Source organism: Balaenoptera ricei, chromosome 21, assembly GCF_028023285.1.
Source record: "Balaenoptera ricei isolate mBalRic1 chromosome 21, mBalRic1.hap2, whole genome shotgun sequence".
NCBI lineage: Eukaryota > Metazoa > Chordata > Mammalia > Artiodactyla > Balaenopteridae > Balaenoptera > Balaenoptera ricei.
In genome coordinates this window covers 29331320-29350805 of record NC_082659.1, presented here as the reverse complement: position 1 = coordinate 29350805, position 19486 = coordinate 29331320, and the positions used below count along the sequence as shown (strand labels likewise).

Sequence of the window (19486 nt, the reverse complement as noted above, 5' to 3'; positions counted from 1 at the left end):
AGGCTGCAACTCAGACCCCCTGTAGGCAGCCTCTGCAGTCAGTGAAATCGGTCATTTCTAAGAGGACAGCAGAGGCGCTGATTGCCTTCGTTCCAAGACTACTGCTTCAAAAATGTTTGTATAGAGAATAGCATTGGAAGATAGTGATATCTCCTACCAGAGCAAAGGGAAGGCATGCTTACTGCCCATCATAAAAGATGCTGGTTCCCGAAGCTCAGGGTTCCTCTCTTACAAAGCAGTTCATGGTGGGTCCAGGTATCACTTGGACCTTTTCATGTCCCCCTGTGGGAACTAGGGCTTGGGAAGCCAGCACAAAAATGATGATACTCTGGCTACTGCTATTGATGTGAGTAATAAACTGTTCATTGTCTCTGACCCAGTGGTCTCGCATCTTCTGTCCACATCCGTGAAACTGGGCAGATTAACCTGTTAGTCCGCAAGCAGTATTAAGTCTTAGACCCTTCAAACTTCTTGACCGTCATATTACAGATCCAAACAAATCTACTGGACATACAACTCAGAGTATGTTCCTAACTAAGACCGCATTAGTCTCTAATTCTTAAAATTATTCCTTAGTACATCTGGGGGAAGTGACAGACTGCTGGTATTAATGAATCATTTTCTTCCAAGAACTACGCATCTTTACAAAAGATGAAGGAGGTATGACTGGTATCAACCCACATTTCCTATGCGCACACACATTCCTCTTCTTGCACTGCCAACCCTCAACACACACACACACACATCCCAGGAGTCTTTGTCCAGATCTTGCTGTGTCATCCTAAACCAGTGGCCTCAGCATTCCCAGACATTTTCCTGCAGGCCACTGTACAATCTGTACCAAAGTGCTGGCCATCAGACCTGCAGCTCTCATGTCACTGTGACCCTTTCTTGCTGGCCAAAGAACGAAAACTGAGTGAGCTGGCAGGTGATTTGTTAGGCTAATTTGACAGGCGCTGCCTGGTGCCAGAAAGTCTTTCCTTGAACAAAGCTGCACGTCCCTGGAGAGTGACCAGATGCATTTCTGAGGCCGGTGAGAAGCTGGCTGGTCCCTCCTGACCACTCTAACTTACATGACAGTCCTCTGATCAATGTCCTCAGTGTATATACACCTCAGAGTCAGAGATGGCTCAGAAGGGTAGCAAAATAAAAATGAAATATAAATAAGAACTGCAGCCAACAGCTTTAGGGTGGTTACAGATAGGCTGGCAGGTACGAGTCAGGCTCAAGGGATCTGAGATCTTCAAAGGTGGATTTGGAGAGCTGCAGTTCTGGGATCCAGGGTGGCTAGACTGTCGCCCGCCTGCTGCACTGCCACTCCCAAATCACGTGGTGGTGTCACCTACTGGTTCCTCTCTACGTCTGCCTGCTTCATTTCTGGGACTATGAGGTCTGCTCATCTAGTTTGGTATAAATCTCCCTCAGCCTCCACATGCTGAATCATAAAAATCCCGCTAAAACGTTTGCTACACTATGGAATCGAGTCAAATCTCACGCCCAGGAGCAGCTTTAGAGATCATCTTTGAGTTGGTCCAAACTGTGTTAAAGGTACCACCCCCTCTTCGGTAACTTGCCTTTTTCTCACCAACTATTATCAGTATTAAATCCCAGTGTCTACCCTGGTGACTCACAAACAATGCACACAGGCACCTGCCTTCCCTGCCCTTCTTGCTGCCCCCAGGGCTCCTCACGTCTAGGAGAGTTTCATATACGTGCATTTTCCATAAGGTGCTGATGAGAGGTAAGCGCTCATCCTGTTATTTCTGCATTGGGAGTATTTCCATTTTAGAAGAGCACCGCTCAGGGCTGGGATTAAGAAGACACAAGGGACACAAAATTTAAAGACCCCAAGAGTGAGCCTTTCCTTAAAGTCTACACCCTGGGGCCCTCACTTGCCTCACTCTAGTGCCTGCCCTGGTAGCACCGCAGGAGAGGAAGACGTCTGATGGGTAGAGAAGTTGGTTTAGGGAGAGCCTTTCTTGCAGTTTTCAAATCCACGTCCCCTCCCCTGGAAGAATGGAGAAGGCAGGAGCTACTCCTGCAGCCTGACACCCAGATATGACAGGCTCTGCTGGAGGATGTCACCAAAGAGGTAAAAGCCCAATATAACATCCAGTCAAACACATAATGGTCTCTGGGCCCCATTCGGGTCCTCAGTCCTTTGACTGTGGATCCTAAAGACACCCTTGGGACATCATATACAGATACAAAGACTTCTCCCTTGAATTCTGTCCTTGAAACACGACTTACTCAGTTCGGTGAGGATGGGGATCCTTCGGTACTTGGATTTCCCGGGATTGTCACCGAAGCACCGAGTACACTCTGTAGACACAGACAGCAACAAGGGAGGAATGAGATGGATAGATGCAAACGAAGTGGCTTGCGACACAGACAAGGATGCGGAAGCACACCGTGGCGCTTGGTGCTTTATCTTAGCAAAGTGACTCTCATGCCCAAATCCCAATTCTCTATATTTAGAAAAACAATGGCCTCAGCCTCTCCTTTCCAGAAGTTTGGTGTGTGTGTGCGTGTGTGGGTGGGAAGGATGTTTTCTAAATGGCACTTCAAGTGAATTACAAAAAGGGTGACGTTCTCCCTGTAGATGCTTATCGGCAGCCTAAGTTACATCCAATTATTCTCTACCGACTGGGAGTGCCGGGTGACGGCTCAGGCAGGCAGTGCCTCAAACCACATCCACTTGCTTGTGGAACTTTCAGGAAACTGTGAATAAATAGGAGGTGCTGCCCCAGGAGAGCTTGTGGAGACACAGCGACTGGCTTCCTGGCTCCTGGTGCTTCTGCCTCTTTGAGATCCTCTCTGGGCTGAGGGTCTCCTTCTTCTTCAGCAAGACTGTCTCTGCCTCCCAACTCTGGCTGGCCTCCCCAACCCCTAATGTCTTGGGAGTTCCTTAAAGACTGGGCTGGGAGGTCACGGGGCCTCTGTCTTCGCATTCAGTTCCTGCCTTAGGAGGTGAGGCCCTTCATCTCCTTCTGCGAGCCTGGAATCCCAAGGAGATTCCATGCCCGGCTCTGGTCTGGAACACAGCCCTAGCACGCGCGGACAGGTGAGGAGTTTCAAAAACAAGGATGACCCCAGAGTTTTGGTCTCCAAGTTAAACCCCCCCAGAAAAGGTAAAGAAAGAAAAGGGAAAAGAGAAAGAGGAAACTAGGATCCTGATTTTTTTAAAAAAACAACCAAACCAAACCAAACACATGATGATCTCATCAAAAGTTATGCTTTAAAACTACTGGTTACCTTTCTTGAACTTTTCTGAGAATGCTGTGTACGTAACAGGGAAATAATACTGTGAAAGTTAACATTCTGCTTGTCATTCAGATTCTCTGCTGCCTTGAAGAAGGTGAAATATGTGGAGGGTCTTTTGTTTCCCAAGTCAGGTAAGTGGTAGGGGAGGGTGGGTGAGATGAGCGAGTGGGTCAGACAGACAGCCTGAGAGACAGACAAAGGGACGGGGGTGGGGAAACTGGCCACTGAGATGGGGACGGGGGAAAGAGGAGATCCAAAGGGAGGTTTTGTTCCCAGATAGAATGCTATGCTCTACAATATAGTAAGTTCCCTACATACAGACGAGTTTCATTCCGAGAACGCGTTCATAAGTCCAATTTGTTCATAAGTCCAACAAAGTTAGCCTAGGTACCCAACTAACACAATCAGCTATATAGTACCGTACTGTAGTAGGTTTATAATACTTTTCACACAAATAATACATAAAAAAACACAGAAAATAAAGAAATCCTTTTTTATCTTACAGTACAGTACCTTGAAAAGAACAGTAGTACAGTACAATAGCTGGTATACAGGGGCTGGCATCGAGTGAACAGGCAAGAAGAGTTACTGACAGGAGGAGGGAGAGGAGGTGGGAGATGGTAGAGCTGAAGGATCGTCAGCAATAGGAGACAGAGGGCAAGCTGCCATTTCCCTCACGCCTGACGCTGATGGCACAGGTTCTGGTTCCTTGCTGGAACCAGATGCACGTTCTCATCTTTGGAAGTTCGCAACTTTAAGGTTCGTATGTAGAGGACTTACTGTATTTACCTCCACCTCCCCAAGAAATATTCCGTAAAAGAGCCACTTCTTGTTAACGCAGAGTAGAGGTGAATGCATTTCTGATTGCCACTAAAATTCTGAGTCATGCTTTCAGGTAGATTCACGGTAAACACGGAAGCGCCACAGGAGGAGCCCAACACGTGTAGTTTACAGTTAGAACAAGAAATGGCCTTAGGACTTTAGCAAAACCCTTTAGCTTCAGGTGAGGAAACAGAAGCCCCGGGGGCTAACCTCGTCCACACATCTATTGAAGAGGAGGGTTTGCGTGGTGGCTAGAGACCACATCTCCAAACTCACTGGGAAATCTTACTGCTGATGGGATCTGAATACCTTCAACTGTTTTTCCTAAACAAACTTCTGGGATTTTCATAATGCAGGGAGACTTGGGGGAAATGAGATTCTACTTTATTCTCAGAAACGTGCAAGATGCTTTATCTGCTTTAGGTACCTTTCCTTCCTTCCTTCTTTCCATTCTCGTTTCCTTCCTTTGCTATCCTCCTTCTACAAATCTTTAAAGAGTATCGACTGCAGACTAGGCCTATGAACAGTCCCTGTCCCAGTTACATGCCATATGCTGCAAATACAAAATGTTTTCAGATAGCGATGAGTACCGTGAAAAAACCCAACTTTCAGGGGCTAGTGAGTGACCTGGGGAGGTGACCTCAGATAGGGTTTGAAGAGGCTTCTCTGACATTGGAATGTCATCCTGAGTGATGAGCAAAAGCCATCCAGACAGAGGGAATGGGATAAGGAACTTAAGGCAGGAAAGAGCCAGTATGAACAGACTGGAGGAGGAGGAAGTTCGGGCTCCCTACTGGCCTGCAAGACCCTACATGATTTTCCTGTAATTGTCATGAGTCACCATTACAGGGTCTAAAGGAGGAAACTGCCATTAGCCAGTAAATATTTGTAAAAGATCCCTCGGGCTGCTGTGAGCTGGGAGGTAAGAACGACACCACGGTGCCCTCAAACCTGTGAATTAAGTCGAGTTAGACCACCTTTGAAGATGAGGAAACTGACTAAGGGTCTACATGCGTTGCCCAAGGCTACATGGTTTGTAAAGGATGGATGGGTTTTCACACCCCAACTGGCACCAAGCTCAAAGCCCATGCCCATGCCCTTTATATATTATATATGTATTAAAATACATAAGGTTTGGTTGACAATTTCAATAAAATATTGAGATCAGTTTCCCTCAAAGGGGAAAATTCTCCTTTGAGCTGCACTTTGATTCCAGTTCCCTCTAATAACGGGCTTGGACTATCCTGACTTTCAGAGTCAAATGTTCTTACTGGATAGAGAGAGATTCACATCAGCTGATGTAACTGCATAAATATCTGCTCTGACACTGGCTGGAGGACAGCGACAGAATTTCCGCCTTAACTCCATCTTTTCTGGTAGAGCAACGGTTAATTTGAATATGTGTCAGATCATAGCCTGGGTACATTTTACTAATGTCAATATTTTTGCTACCTAGTAGTACACAGTATTATACCTGAAATTCTTCCAGGCTGGCAGGGTGCTATTACAAAAGATTGCTTAATTGTAGATTACTACTGTACGTTTAAATTTCAGGAGCATATTAAGTTGTCAGACTTAATTACTGTTATATGTTTAGATTATGCCACAGATTATTTAGTTCAGTACCTAGGTTTGCCAACCTGTTCTTGTGACGTGACAGGGCAGCAATTAGAGCATCAGTGAGAAACCTAGTTTTCCACGGGGATGTCCAGGAGGCCTGGTCCTTTGGAGAGCCCTCCTTCTTGCTGTCCCCCCACCTCCAGCATCCCTTGGTGAACCACTGTATGGAACAGCCTTGGTGGTCCTAGATGGGTTTTACGTGTAACCTTGTCATGACCATGAAGATGTGGGAAAGCCCGCTGAGCCCACAAAAGGCTCAGCAGGTATGTCAGAGTGAGAGCTCTCAGTTTTGGTCCTATCGACATTTTGCACCTGTGCACCGTAGGATATTTAGCAGCACCTCTGACTTCTGCCCACTAGATGCCAATAGCACCCCCCAAGTGGTGACAACCAAGGCTGTCTCCGGACATCGCCAGACAGCCTCTGGGGTCAAAACCGCCCCTGGTTGAGAACCACTGTCTCAGAAGAAGGGAAAGAAAATGGCTCAGCGTGGAAGATGTTTTCTCCCTCCTGGCAGAATTTCACAATCCTTTATACTGATAATTCTGGAGGTGGGCATTCCCATTGCCACCTGCTTGGCATGCTGCAAGAGGAGTATTAGTATGAGATAGGAAGAATGGTTAAGAGAACCAAACAGGCTTCCCTGAGGGTTGGGAATTTCTACATGCAAACTCCAGGTAGATTCCTGTGATGCCGGAGTAATGGGTGAGGTTTCTGAGGGACAGTCCTTGGCTATTCCTATGTGCTCAGAATGTGACTTTACTGCTGCTACCTTTGTTAGGTAGCACAGGAGAGCCTGTCTGGACCTCTATTTCCTGTCACACAAATACGTACGATGACATCCACACAAGGAAAGGTGCCAGGTCTACACAGTATGTTCTTCCCTAAACTTTCCCTTTTGCCCTTGGGGAGAGCACCTACTCATACTGCATGAAGACTCAAATACTGTGACATTCTTTCATTTCCTCTTCCTTCTTCCCAACCCTTTTCCCCTCTCTCCTGTATTTCCTCCAACCAATCCTGTCAGTTTAGCAGAGTATGTGACACATACAAAATCAATATACTTTTGTTGAATGAATAAATGAATGAATGAAAGGATGAGAATCACCAGATATAAAAGAAACCAGAATTAAAATCATAGGTTTATAGCTTTTTAGCCTGTATAGGATGTGAGATTTAAAAAAATGATAATAGGAAGGACAAGTCACCCGATGATTAGCTAGGTGGCTTATGGTGTTGTCAGCTGATTACCCTCTGCTTTTACTGAGCGGGCATTTTCATTTGTACATTGATGATACTGCCTACACAGTGAATACTTTTCTGTCCAATTTTAGAAAGTTGCAAGCATGATGCAAACACACACACACACACACACACACACACACACACACTCAACCCACACACAAATCTTGTGTAAATCTGAGTGACCCTAATTGCTAAGCTAAGGACTGACATGCAGAATATAGAGGCATTTTTATGCATCTTCAGATTAGCTCAGCAGAGGTATGGCTCACACTTCCTTAGTCGGGATTTTCAATGTACTTTGATATTCAGGAAGTGCTTTGCTATTATTTATTTATTTGCAAAACACCCTGAAATCCTGGGTGCTGAGCGGTGTTTGGTTGTTTAGTGAGGGTCTGTGAAGTAGCTGGCTCACCCACCAAAGTTCACCCACCAAAGACTGGACTAGATTATTTGTAGTCTAGTCCACAAATAGTGTGGTAGAATAGTGTTCTTCATCCTCTCAATCACAAAACTAAGAATAGTAACTTGAACACCTACAGGATCCAATGAGAACCGATTAACAATAATAATACCTGTTGTTAATGATAATAAAATACCAATGGCTATGCTCACTGATATTTGATTCATAACAATAACAGCACTTACAACTCCATGATCGTCTTTAAGATGGGAAAAAAACAGTGTTATGTGTGTTCAGTTTAGAAGATGGACATCATTTTTCATTTGACTAGGATTCCCAAGGACTGAACTGTCCACTAATTCTAGTACAGAATTCTCAGAGCTGGACGGGATTTTACAGGTCATCTAGCCCAACCTCTCCTCCTCTCCATCATTAAAGTTTTTCAGAGAGGAGTTAATTCTTCCTGATCCCATTCTCTCTAGCCTCTTCCCGTCAGGGTATTGTTCTTACGTGGCTCTGAGGGTGTCTGGGCTGAGCAGCTAATCCGAAGTGATCCGATGTTGAGTGTGGCCATGATAGGCTCCATGTCCACCAAGGTCGGGCTGCTGGCTGACTTAGATGGTGAGGATAAGACAGCACACATGGAACATTCCTCTATGTTGACTGCATGGAGGTCTCCAGAATAGAGTGCAGATCCCTATTGAGAGAAAACCGGGTAGATGGTGGTGGCTTTTTGTGGATGATGCAAGTTTTTGAGCCAAAGCCTCCACTGACTTGGTTTTAAGACTTAGTTACCTGATATCTGACACTTTTATCCTTATCGTTCATGAATATCTGAGCGTGACTAAATTTTGCAGATCCTTTCTGAGAGCAAGTCTGGATGAGACAAAGTGGAGTGGAGAGAGGGGAGCCTAAACCCACTTAGATGACTCAAGTGGAAGAAAAGAATCAGAGTAAGGGTAGCAGTGGTGAGGGGAAAAAATCACAGAAGGTCCAGATCTAAAAGCCAATTCTGCGTCCTCACAGTTTTGCTTGCAGGTGACTGCATTTGTACCCTGGATTAATTAGCAAAGTGGCAGTTGCTTCTTTCCTTTGGTGGAGAAATAGGGATAGATCTGATCCCACCATTAGGTGGCTGAGATGCTAACACTGGCAATTTCTAACGCTAGCTGGATCTGGAGACTCCTGCTCATTTTCTTTCCTCCTTTTCTATGGACTAAAGTAAGTGGTGGTGCAGGGACATTTATGGTGACATTTAAAAAAAACAATTTGCTTCTTGAGACAACTGTTTCTGAAGAATATTCCTTATCTGTTGCTAGCATTATTTCTTGAAAAATCAAAAGTTTTGGTGCATTTCACACTGCATATATATATTAATCCAGGGAAATGGTGGCATATAATGAGATACAGTTCTATGACGGTTCAGAGCAAATACAATTACAACCACAATGCCACATATGCATAATGGATCCATTTCTCAGAATTCCTCCTTTTCATACATCTGTCAAGGACTACGCGGCATTATGTGTTCCATAAAAGGCGAGTCTCCAGAAAAGATGAGAAAGTTAGAGCACAAAGGCTGGCTGGTATCAGCTTAGGCTTAGCCATTAGGTCAGAATCGGACTTAGAAATGCAAAGAAACTCTATTACATAAGAAATGCAAAGAAACTCTATTACATAAAGACCATAAACATGGTTAGTGACATAAAATATGAAATATGTCTGGATTTAAACCCTAGTCCTGCTACTTACCTGCCGTGTAAACTTGGACGGGTTGCTTACTCTCTCTGTGCCTAAAGTTCAGCATCTTTAAAATTTATACCATGGGGTTATTTGGAGGGTTAAATGAGTTAATACGTGCAAAATGCTTAGAACAGTTTCTGGTACCAGTAAGCACTGTATAACTGCAAGCTATTACTGATTTATTATTATTATCATTATTAATCCTAGTACTGTTAGTATTATTATCATTATAAATATTCACTATCCCTTACTGTGACACTTACAGGCAGAATGTATATCTGGGGAAAATTCTGGAGAAATCGCCATTCTCTCTGCAGGTAATCCAGAGACCCAACGAACACAATGTCCTTCAGCTCCTGACGGGTATAGTTGCTAGCTCTCAATGGCATTACAAAATTCCGAAGCCCCATCAGTGTTGAGTGGGCATCTCCAAAGACACATGCCACAATGTGGTTCCGAAACTCATGTTTTGACTTCTCAGTTCGTTTCTAAGTATAAGCAGGCCACAGTCTGGTCATTTTTAGAAACAAGATGAGAGTCCCTTAAAGAGGGCTCCTTCCTCACATCCCAACTCTTCTAGGTCTTTACATTCACACTAGCACTTTCATAAGGATGATCGGATTTTCCAAACTACTCATAAAAAACATGGAACTTATCCACTATGGGACAATTAAGCTATGTATCTTTTCCGGGAGTTCCTTCTTATTTCGCTTTTTCCAGTTCTCTATCAGCCTGGAGTGCCTCAGTGCACTCTCAGAGCGGCATCATTGAAATCGTGAAATCATTGAACCAAATGGGGAAAACAGCTCTCATTTTCATTACATGTTTTTAGCCTCGTATGTGCTATAGTACGACTCACTGAAAAACTAAAACATTCCAAATCCCATTGCTAAACTTGTCTTCTAGTGAGCCCTGAAAAACCCCAAGTTGTACAACATGCTGCAGTTTTCAGTGGATTTTCATACATATGAAAATATACATATTAGCTTGAACCATATAAAACTGCCTTATTTCTGGGTCAAAAATGGTTGAATATTGGCAATTTCATATGGCCCCACCTACTATACTGCCCAGATTCAATAGATTCCAGAGTTGAGAAAATTTATCATGAAAAGTGCACAAAATAAATGTGAAGGTTACAAAAGTTCCATTTGATCCCAGACATTTCAATATGTCTCATACTCTTATCAGCATGGCCAATTTTTACATCTCCCCTATACTTTTAAGTTGAAGACAAAATAATATACGTGACGGATATTTAGATTAGGTTTCCCCACATTCATAGAGACCTTTAAAAACAATAAGTGTAACTTTTAGAGAAAGGAATGATATTCCCGTAGGAAACTTATTTTAAGTCTCTGTGATTGATTTCAGGGAATGAGTCGATGTCTTACTCTCCCGGTGCTGGGATAGGTAGAATAAGCACTGATTTTGTACTCTGGTAGTTATGAGTGTATGACCATAAACAAACTAGTTAACCTCACTGACCCCTAATTTCTTTGTTTAAATGGTTTAAAAATAAATAAAAGTTAATTCTTTCGTGGAAATTAAATAATATATTGAAAGTTCAGTGCTCGGCTCCTTAACGGTTGTTCAATAACTATTTAATCAAATCTGAATCTCACTGAATTCCTAGATTTTCAGAGGAGGACCCTTGGAAGCTGGTAGAGAACTTGTTAAATATATTTACAAGCACTTCCTGTTTGAGTGTGTTCTACCTTCCCAAGCACACGAAGATTCAGGATATTTCAAAGGGATGTATCATTCATCCTTATGCCAGTTTTTTGCTGGGTTAAAGGACAAGCTTCTACGAAACAGGGGCTGTTGAAATCTAACAGGATAAATAAGTCACATCTGACATCTCAACAATTAGAGTTTGTCCAATTAGCATAGACTGGGAAATAGCATAGTTTGTCCAATTAGCATAGACTGGGAAATTCCAAAGGGAATGGCCCTGTGCGGGGGTGGGGGTGGGGGGAACAAAGCTACTTGTCTGGAGAGCCTTTCTAGAGAGTGATATGAATCTTAACCAAATCTACTGAATAATTGTCTCTGGCTAATTCGGTTAGTTTTAACTTGAATAATGAAGGCTCCAACAGTATTTAATGTAACAGTCCTGAAGTCCAGAAATTGCTCTTCTAAGTAGACCTAAACAATTAGGAACGAGATACATGGCAGAGTGCAATTAATGGGCACAGCTAGAGAGGCAATTTCTCCAAGGAACTGCAGCACAAAACTGTCTCCCAGTTGAGAAAGATGGTGGCTTTTGGGGGGAGGGGGAGGATGCACTACGTGCTCCAAGTAACAAATCGACAACTTCCATTTGACTTTTCTGCAAACCAAACCAAGTTCAAAGTCGGCCCAAATTTTGTAATCGGGACATTTCTCCTCTACAGTCACAGTTTCAAAACTCTTAGGATTTCTTAAACTAGAAGCCCTTCTAAATTTATCAGAAGACTCAGCTGGTGTTCTGAACTATATTCCACACAGAGTTGCTCTATCACAGCAACCTGTCTGCGGGCTCAGTAAATAGGGTATAAGAAAATGTCTGCTATTGCCATCTCTTGGTCTCTTGGATGCTTCCATCTGCAACCCCCTCCCAACCTTTCTAAAGATTTCCCTCCCACTGGCAACATGTTTGCCTTCCTGATCAACGGATGTTTATTTTGTTTCATTTAGAATAAGACATACTTGCTAAAATGGGGAGTTTCAGCAGCCCTAACAGTTTTCCAGTTGATATGACAGCTCTGACAATTTTGTACTTCTGATCAAATGATTGATCATGCTTTTTACAAAAATTGGAACATATTCTGTCAGGACATTGGCACTGAGCTACAAAATTGTGTGTGTGTGTGTGTGTGTGTGTGTGTGTGTGTGTGTGTTTAACAGAAAAAAGTGAACTAAACTACTTTTGGAAAGCAAGAAAAATATAAAATTATCAATTAGTCACAGTTGAACACATTATATAGGGTTCTTACAACATGCAAACATCTTTTATTAGTTTATTTTTAACTAAAAAACTCCTCTTTTATTACTTAAATTTACCAGCTACTGCTTGCAAGCAAGGTAAACCACTGAGATTATCCTTGAGTTTCCAACTCTGGAAAATGAGAATAGATGGGGATCCAGAATGCAGGTATCAGAGCCTGGGATAATATGCAAGGCTTTTGCATCTTGGTTGCTGGCATTTCAGTGAGCTGAATTAGTTTGTCTCCTTAAGAGGACAGAGACAAGGACAGGATTCTAACACCTATAAGGGTTCCCTTATGCTGTGTGGGGTGGGAGGACTGAGCATTTTGGAGACACATCCTTTGCTAATGTGTTTAAGTATAGCCACCTTTAAGAAAAAATACTACAGAAAATCCAAACTTTAAAAACTAATTAAGGGAATTTTTATTTAATTAAAAAAAAGAAAGACCACAGAGTTCTTGTAAATAGTCTGTTCCCCTGGTGCATTTAAATCAATTAGATTTACTAGCAAAACAGCAAAGTTTCAGAAGAACATTATTCTGAATAACTGACTCAGCTAAACTATTAAAGGAGGGGAAAAGTAGTTGAAGAATCTGATCTAATTATTTTAAATCCCGGCATCATATTACCCACATGGTCCTTGTCAAATGCCACATCTGTTATTCTGCGTACATTCACATGGCTCATGAGGTATGTTTTTCCTTCAAAATTCACAGTTTACAAAGAGAAAGGGCAAGTGCTTATGACTAGTGGAAGGACATCATCTACCCTAAAAGGAGCTTTATTTTACCTGAGATTTGGTACAAGATCACCTACCAGAATCATTTTGTCCAAAGGGGTGGCTTTGCACCAATGAAACATGCCACTGCTATCAAGGCGGTCAGACTCTCGCTCCATTTCGTATAGCAAAGCCCTAGATACGGAGAATGGAGAGTTAGCCTGGGAACACTTGGGGCTCTGGTGTAACAAAGCATGACGTCAAACTCATTGGAGCCTCAAGCCCAAAGTGAAGAATAACATAAGGAAAATGACCTCGGGTCTATGAGACCCCCGAATAAAGATGCATGTCTGAAGGACACCAAGGGCTGAATGTCTTCACAGCTGAAGACATACTAAGCACTTTGGGCAAAAGCCATCAAGAATTGTGTGTATGTGTATGTGTGTGTGCGCATGTGTGTGTGTATGTTTAACAGACACACCAGTCTTTCTTTTTAACTTAGATTAACTGCCTTGAGGGTGGTCACTTCTGCTCTTAATTTTGCTACCGTTCTGGTGCTACTGCTGCTTGGGAGAAATCACGAGAGGTGTTTTGCGCACCTGAATACAGAACTTAAAAGGCCGTGAGATCGAATCATGAGTGGTATACCTCTCTCCTGAACCTGTTTTCCTCTTGTCTCCTTTCCATACCTTTTCTTATGGGTCTCTTTTGAAACATCCTTACTTATTAAATGCATTTTGCATCCTTTACAGCTTCCATCACCAGCCTTCATTTGACTAAAATTTGCTCAAACCTTGGTATAAGTCTCGGCAAAGCCTTCCATGTGATCACCCTACATTGCCATCAGGCACAATGCTTGTCATGTCATGTAGTCAATGACCAAAAGGGTTGGAGGAGCTTTTGAAAAATCCCACTCCCATCCCAAGGAATATATATGTGCTTCTGAGAGGAGAAAGGAAACCCTTCAAGAATCACAGAGAGGTTTGGGTTAGAAAGGGCCTGTTCAAGTCGAGAGAATCCAGGCATTGACTGCAGAAACAACCTCAAATCCCAAGAGCTTAACCCAACACAGGTTATTTCTCACCCACACTATGTATTTTACTGAGGTGAACAGGTGTCTCTGCTCTACACAGCCATTCAGAGTCTTAGGGGGACAGAGGCTCTACCATCTTAAGGGTACACCCCTTGGAACATGCATCCTCCTTGGTCATTAAGGCAAGAGAAGAGAGAGAGATGAGCCCAGGCATTTAACTGCCTTGGCCCAAATCGACAAGTCATTGCACCTCACATTTCATTGGCCAGAACGAGTCACATGGCTCACATTTCATTGGCCAGAATAAGTCACACATGGCTCACATTTCATTGGCCAGAACCAGTCACATCGCTCACATTTCACTGGCCAGAATGAGTCACATGGCTCCTGCTGACTTTACAGGGCTGAGGAACGTGGGAAGCATCTGAAATATCTGCTGAGCATTTCTGTCTCTTTCAGAGACTTTAAAGAACACCCCTTAGTTTATGGATAAAAGTCAAAGAGCTAACAGACTGTAAAGCTGACACTTGAATATAATGCTGAGGTTGAGATTACTGGTGCTCACAATGTCCAATTTTCCTTTCCTGCCTTAGCAGATGGAGGGGTTACGTGGGGCCACATGATTCATTCTGGCCAATGACATGTGAGAAGTGATGGCTGATGTAGGGAGAAGCCCTCATGTGATTCTTCAGGCTCCCTCCTAACCTGCTGCAGAAATGGCCAGCCTGAGTACATGAGTGACTATGTGGAGCCGAGTCCCTGCCTCCTTGACCTGCGCTGGGCATGTAACATGAACACGAAAGACACCATTGTTGCGCTAAGCCACTGAGATTTCACGGTTGTTCCCACAGCATTAGTCTGCCCTATCCTAATACAAATACCTTTTCCAAAATGCACGTTCCATAGTATTAGCAGCTGGAGAAGTCCCGAGGAAATGATTTCTGTAAGCAAATAAATTTTTAGAAAAGTATCCCCTCTTTGAAATTCACCCCACAGCTTAGCATATGAAAGGTTCTGAAAAGTCTTGCAAAAAAGATATCCTTTAAAATTTGTATAATCCAGTGTTTTTCACACACATCTTGGATCACAAAAACTTTTACTATTTACTTAGGTACTTACTACTTAAAAACATCTGTTACTATGCCTTGAAATGCCTTTTCCGATGTACTGTACTATGTCACACTATAGGTTCAGTCCCGGTAACCAGTAGCTTATGACAGCATTCTCCTGTGAGATTTTACTATACATCCTGGGACTAATATGACCTATTGTTCTTTGTGCTGAAGGGTTAGGGGTTTTCCCTGTGAATTAATACAGCTTGTTATTCAACACCTGGTTCAAAGACTCAGATCCAACGTAAGTATTTTGCTCTCTTTAACCAGGTTAGTTTCTAAACTACTATCTGAAGTCATACTTTTTCAGACAAAGGAACTTAAACTTAGATCGACATCAGACCTAAACTAATGGGATAGAGAGAGGACCCAGACAGAGAAGCTGGGGTGAGGGACTTGAGGCACTGGAGAAGGGTTTAGAAAAGTAGAGAGGCTAATTGCTAATGAGATCAGCCAAGGACTAGGTGCAATCCTTTATTTTCCTCTCCATTTGAGGCCTACCTACAAAGTTAGTGGATTCTAGTCATCTACCTAGGCAGAAGATGTTGTAAAGTTAAGACTCAAGGTCAGCTTGACCAAAATGAGTTATCTTGTTAATTCAAATTCACAGCTTTTGGTGGTTTAAATATCCATAAGTCATGAGTCCCAACTCAGCATCCTAAAAGCCACACAGGCTCTCTTAATGGTGATGGCTAGACAGGACCACGGTGATGGCTTTATGCCAAGCTTGTTAAGGGGAGCACACCAAGACCCTAGTCTGGTTTTGATTTTTATCAGGATTTGGAGAATTGCTGTATTACTCATTCATAGCAGCTTGTTTCTCTCCATGTGTAGTTTCCTAGACACCGTCCCTCAGGTGTTGATATAATATACCCAAGCTACCTTCAGGAGGTGGCTTCCTGCTCTGCCCTCAGCACCCATGTCTACAATAACTGCCCCTACTTTTCTTCTGGTCACTTTCTTCAGCTTTTTTGCCACTTCTTCTAATGCTTCCTTTCCCCGCGCCCACCCCGCATAATGAATAAAGAGTCCTTGGTCTGGAAATGAAAGGCCCTTTTGGCAGATGGAAGATGATCTTCTCCCAAGCACATTTAACTTGACTCAGAGTAGCAAATAAATCACTGTACACTTTTCTATCATAATAAAAAGCATGATCTATGTAGCCAAGATGTCACAGAAAACATCTTTCTTCATTCTGATGTTATGGAAAACAGATATGCCTTAGAGGAAACACCTGCTGGAGACCTGCATTAAAGAAAAGGCTGGAGGAGACCCACTTCATCATAAAGGCATCTATCCAGTGTCCTTGCTAAAGCAAAACCTGATGCGATTCAGTTCACCATCCCTTAACTAAAGCTCCCTTTTGCCATATGCCTTGCAAATGACATGATCCTTTCAGAAATATACTTCCCTAGAGAGACTAATAAATCATCTATGAGAATGTGCAGTACTAGCAGTCTTAGAACTTGGAAACAAGGATTGTATCATAAAGGCTGACTCTACTGGAGGGAAAGGTAGCCACAGGGCACCATCCAGGTCATTCAGGGCAAAGAAGAAAAGCCACATCTTGACCACAGGGAGAACCCTCTTGGGTGAGGGGGTCTTTCTGTATAAGACAGCCTGGGAGAAATAAGGTGGGAGTTATCAGAGAGTGCCCTCGGCAGGACATGGTTGGGGTGATGGTGGGGTTGGTTCACTGGTCACAAGATAGGATTCTTACTGTCCGAGCAAAGTGTGGTACCTTCCCTGGGAGAACCGAGGTGGTAACGGACCTTGAAATGTCCTCAGTCAGGTCTTGCCTTCCACCTTTGGAAACCGATAGGCTGAGTGTGCTGGGTGAGGACCTGTGGATGTGCAGAGCCATATGTGAAGGAAGCCGCCAGCTCTCTTTGCTGACAACTGCCTTCTTCAGTCTGCTTTGACATTCATGAAGCAAATGTCTTGTGAGCACAAGCTTGGACATAGCCCAGCCAAGGAAGGCAGGCTCCTTTCCTCTCTGCTTTCTGGAACCATTCTGAAGACAACTTCTATTCCTCCTGTGCCCATAGCAACTTATCTTGTATGAATCCTATCAGTTAAAGGAAAATATAAATGAAGCACCGTGTGCCTTTTGTTTCCAATGGTGGCACCCGATGAGACAGAGATCCAGCCATGCAGGGACACCTCCATTAAGAAGGTGGGGGGGGGGGTTCCCTGGTGGCGCAGTGGTTAGGAATCTGCCTGCCAATGCAGGGGACACGGGTTCGAGCCCTGGTCTGGGAAGATCCCACATGCCGCGGAGCAACTAAGCCCGTGAGCCACAACTACTGAGCCTGCGCGTCTGGAGCCTGTGCTCCGCAACGGGAGAGGCCGCGGCAGTGAGAGGCCCGTGCACCGCGATGAAGAGTGGCCCCCACTCGCCACAACTGGAGAAAGCCCTTGCACAGAAACAAAGACCCAACACAGCCAAAAATAAATAAAATAAATTAAAAAAAAAAAAGAAGGTGGGGGGTAGGTTTCAGTGCCAGGTCAGGAAGCGTGATTTCCTAGAGTGTAAGTCTGCTTCCTTATTTCCTCCAACAAACAGACTTGACTCAGATTATTCTTGAAAATGATCCACCAATGGATGAGATCCTCCCTTTCACAATATCTATTAGAAAGCTCAAAAAGCACCTACAGTTCCCTTTTTTTGTCTTTGCAGGTCTCGTTTTTGGATGTGTTAGGAAATCCTGGCACGTGACCATTCCATCTGAAACCTCTTTAAAACTCCACAGGTGGCCTGTAAATTCTTAGGAGAGAGTTTTCTGGCCTGGATGCAGAACAATATATTTTTTGCTCAAGACTTGAGTTGAATAAAAACAATATGTTTCATCAAGTCTTAGCACAGGGAGAAGGACAAGTCCCTTGGCTGAGTGCTGGGAAGGAGAGGAGGGATGTGTGCCTGTTTCCAGGAGTTTCAGGGCCCTTCTTGGTTCAGTCTTTGGAAAAATCTCTTGCCACTGCCTCTTGAAAGCAGCCATCAAGTTCCCACCAAGAACGGAGGGAAAGTTCTCAGTCCCAGGATGCCTTTGGTGCTGCTGAGGATTCTGTATCTTGCAGGCTACAGCTGCCTGCTCCCCAGGGACTTTGGCACAGGTAGTGACAAGGCTATGCAGTTCACACTTAACCTGGAAATAGTCATTTATCATCAATTCTGACTACCACCTTTTGTGTTCTGGGAAAGAGGAAATCACGTAAAATTTAGGAATGTGAGGGCACGCTGTATAATCTCTGCTTCCCCCCACCTCTCTCTCAGACTTACACACATATACACACACCTCTATACACATACACACACGCTGTAGTCAAACTTCGGAATATGAGTCTTCATGGTCACATTATGATTTCATTTTCCTGGGTTTCACCTGGATGCCACTTACTCATTACAAAGCATTATTTTTACTTTGGAGGGAAACTTAAGGCGTAAAAACGTGGATCACTTTTTGCAGCCCATTCACCTAGGAACCTGGGCACGGGCAAGTGGAAAAGGGCTCCTGTGAGCGCTGAGAAGCCTCAGGACCAAGCAACCGGGGAAGGAGCTCGGGAAGGTGAGGGCACAACTCACTTTCCCTGTTAGAAAGGGCTCTGTGATCACGTCCTTTTTGACGAGAAGGGGAAACGGAGCACCAGGCTCTGCGCCTCCCGCCCCCAGCTGGACCAGACCTCCCTGCTGAGACTCCTTTACCGGGTAAAAAGTGAGAAAGCCTGCCACGAGATCTCATGGGGCGTGACATACGTTGACAGCAGGCTGGTTATCTCCAAAGCTCCAAGCCCTCTTGCTTGTCATGTGGGAAACCTTAGGGAAGGAGGGGAATAAGAAATCCGGGGGGTGGGAGGGATAAACTGGGAGATTGGGATGGGCATATACACACTACTTTATATAACATAGATAACTAATAAGAACCTACTGTGGGCTTCCCTGGTGGCGCAGTGGTTGAGGGTCTGCCTGCCAATGCAGGGGACGCAGGTTCAAGCCCTGGTCTGGGAGGATCCCACATGCCGCGGAGCAACTGGGCCTGTGAGCCACAACTACTGAGCCTGCGCGTCTGGAGCCTGTGCTCCGCAACGGGAGAGGCCGCGATAGTGAGAGGCCCGCACACCGTGATGGAGAGTGGCCCCCGCTTGCCGCAACTAGAGAAAAGCCCTCGCACAGAAACGAAGACCCAACACAGCTAAAAATAATAAAATAAATAAATAAATAAAAATTAAAAAAAAAAAAAAAAGAACCTACTGTATAGCACAGGAACTCTACTCAATACTCTGTAAATGGCCTATATGGGAACAGAATCTAAAAAAGAGTGGACATATGTATATGTATAATTGATTCACTTTGCTGTACAGCAGAAACTAACACAACATTGTAAATCAACTATACTCCAATAAAAATTAATAATAAAAAAAGAGAAACCCATTGTGGGGCAGCTAGGGCAACCAACTCTGCTGGTTGGCTCAAGACTCTGGTGTTCCGGACAAGAGACTTCAGTACTAACACTGGTCACTCGACGGCCAGAATGGGGATACTTTTCCCTGATAATCTGAAA

At 43.9% G+C, this 19486-nt stretch overlaps 1 protein-coding gene across 1 annotated transcript in view; it reads right to left on the bottom strand.

Moving 5' to 3' along the window:
- KCNU1 (potassium calcium-activated channel subfamily U member 1) overlaps nucleotides 1-19486 on the bottom strand; it is a 135165-nt gene that overhangs the window by 13546 nt on the left and 102133 nt on the right. Inside the window, exons 22-25 of the mRNA XM_059909343.1 lie at nucleotides 12881-13019; nucleotides 9358-9582; nucleotides 7862-8048; nucleotides 2251-2322 (exon numbers count right to left, since the gene is read on the bottom strand). Coding sequence (XP_059765326.1) covers nucleotides 2251-2322; nucleotides 7862-8048; nucleotides 9358-9582; nucleotides 12881-13019 — 623 coding nt within the window. The remainder of the gene's footprint in view (nucleotides 1-2250; nucleotides 2323-7861; nucleotides 8049-9357; nucleotides 9583-12880; nucleotides 13020-19486) is intronic.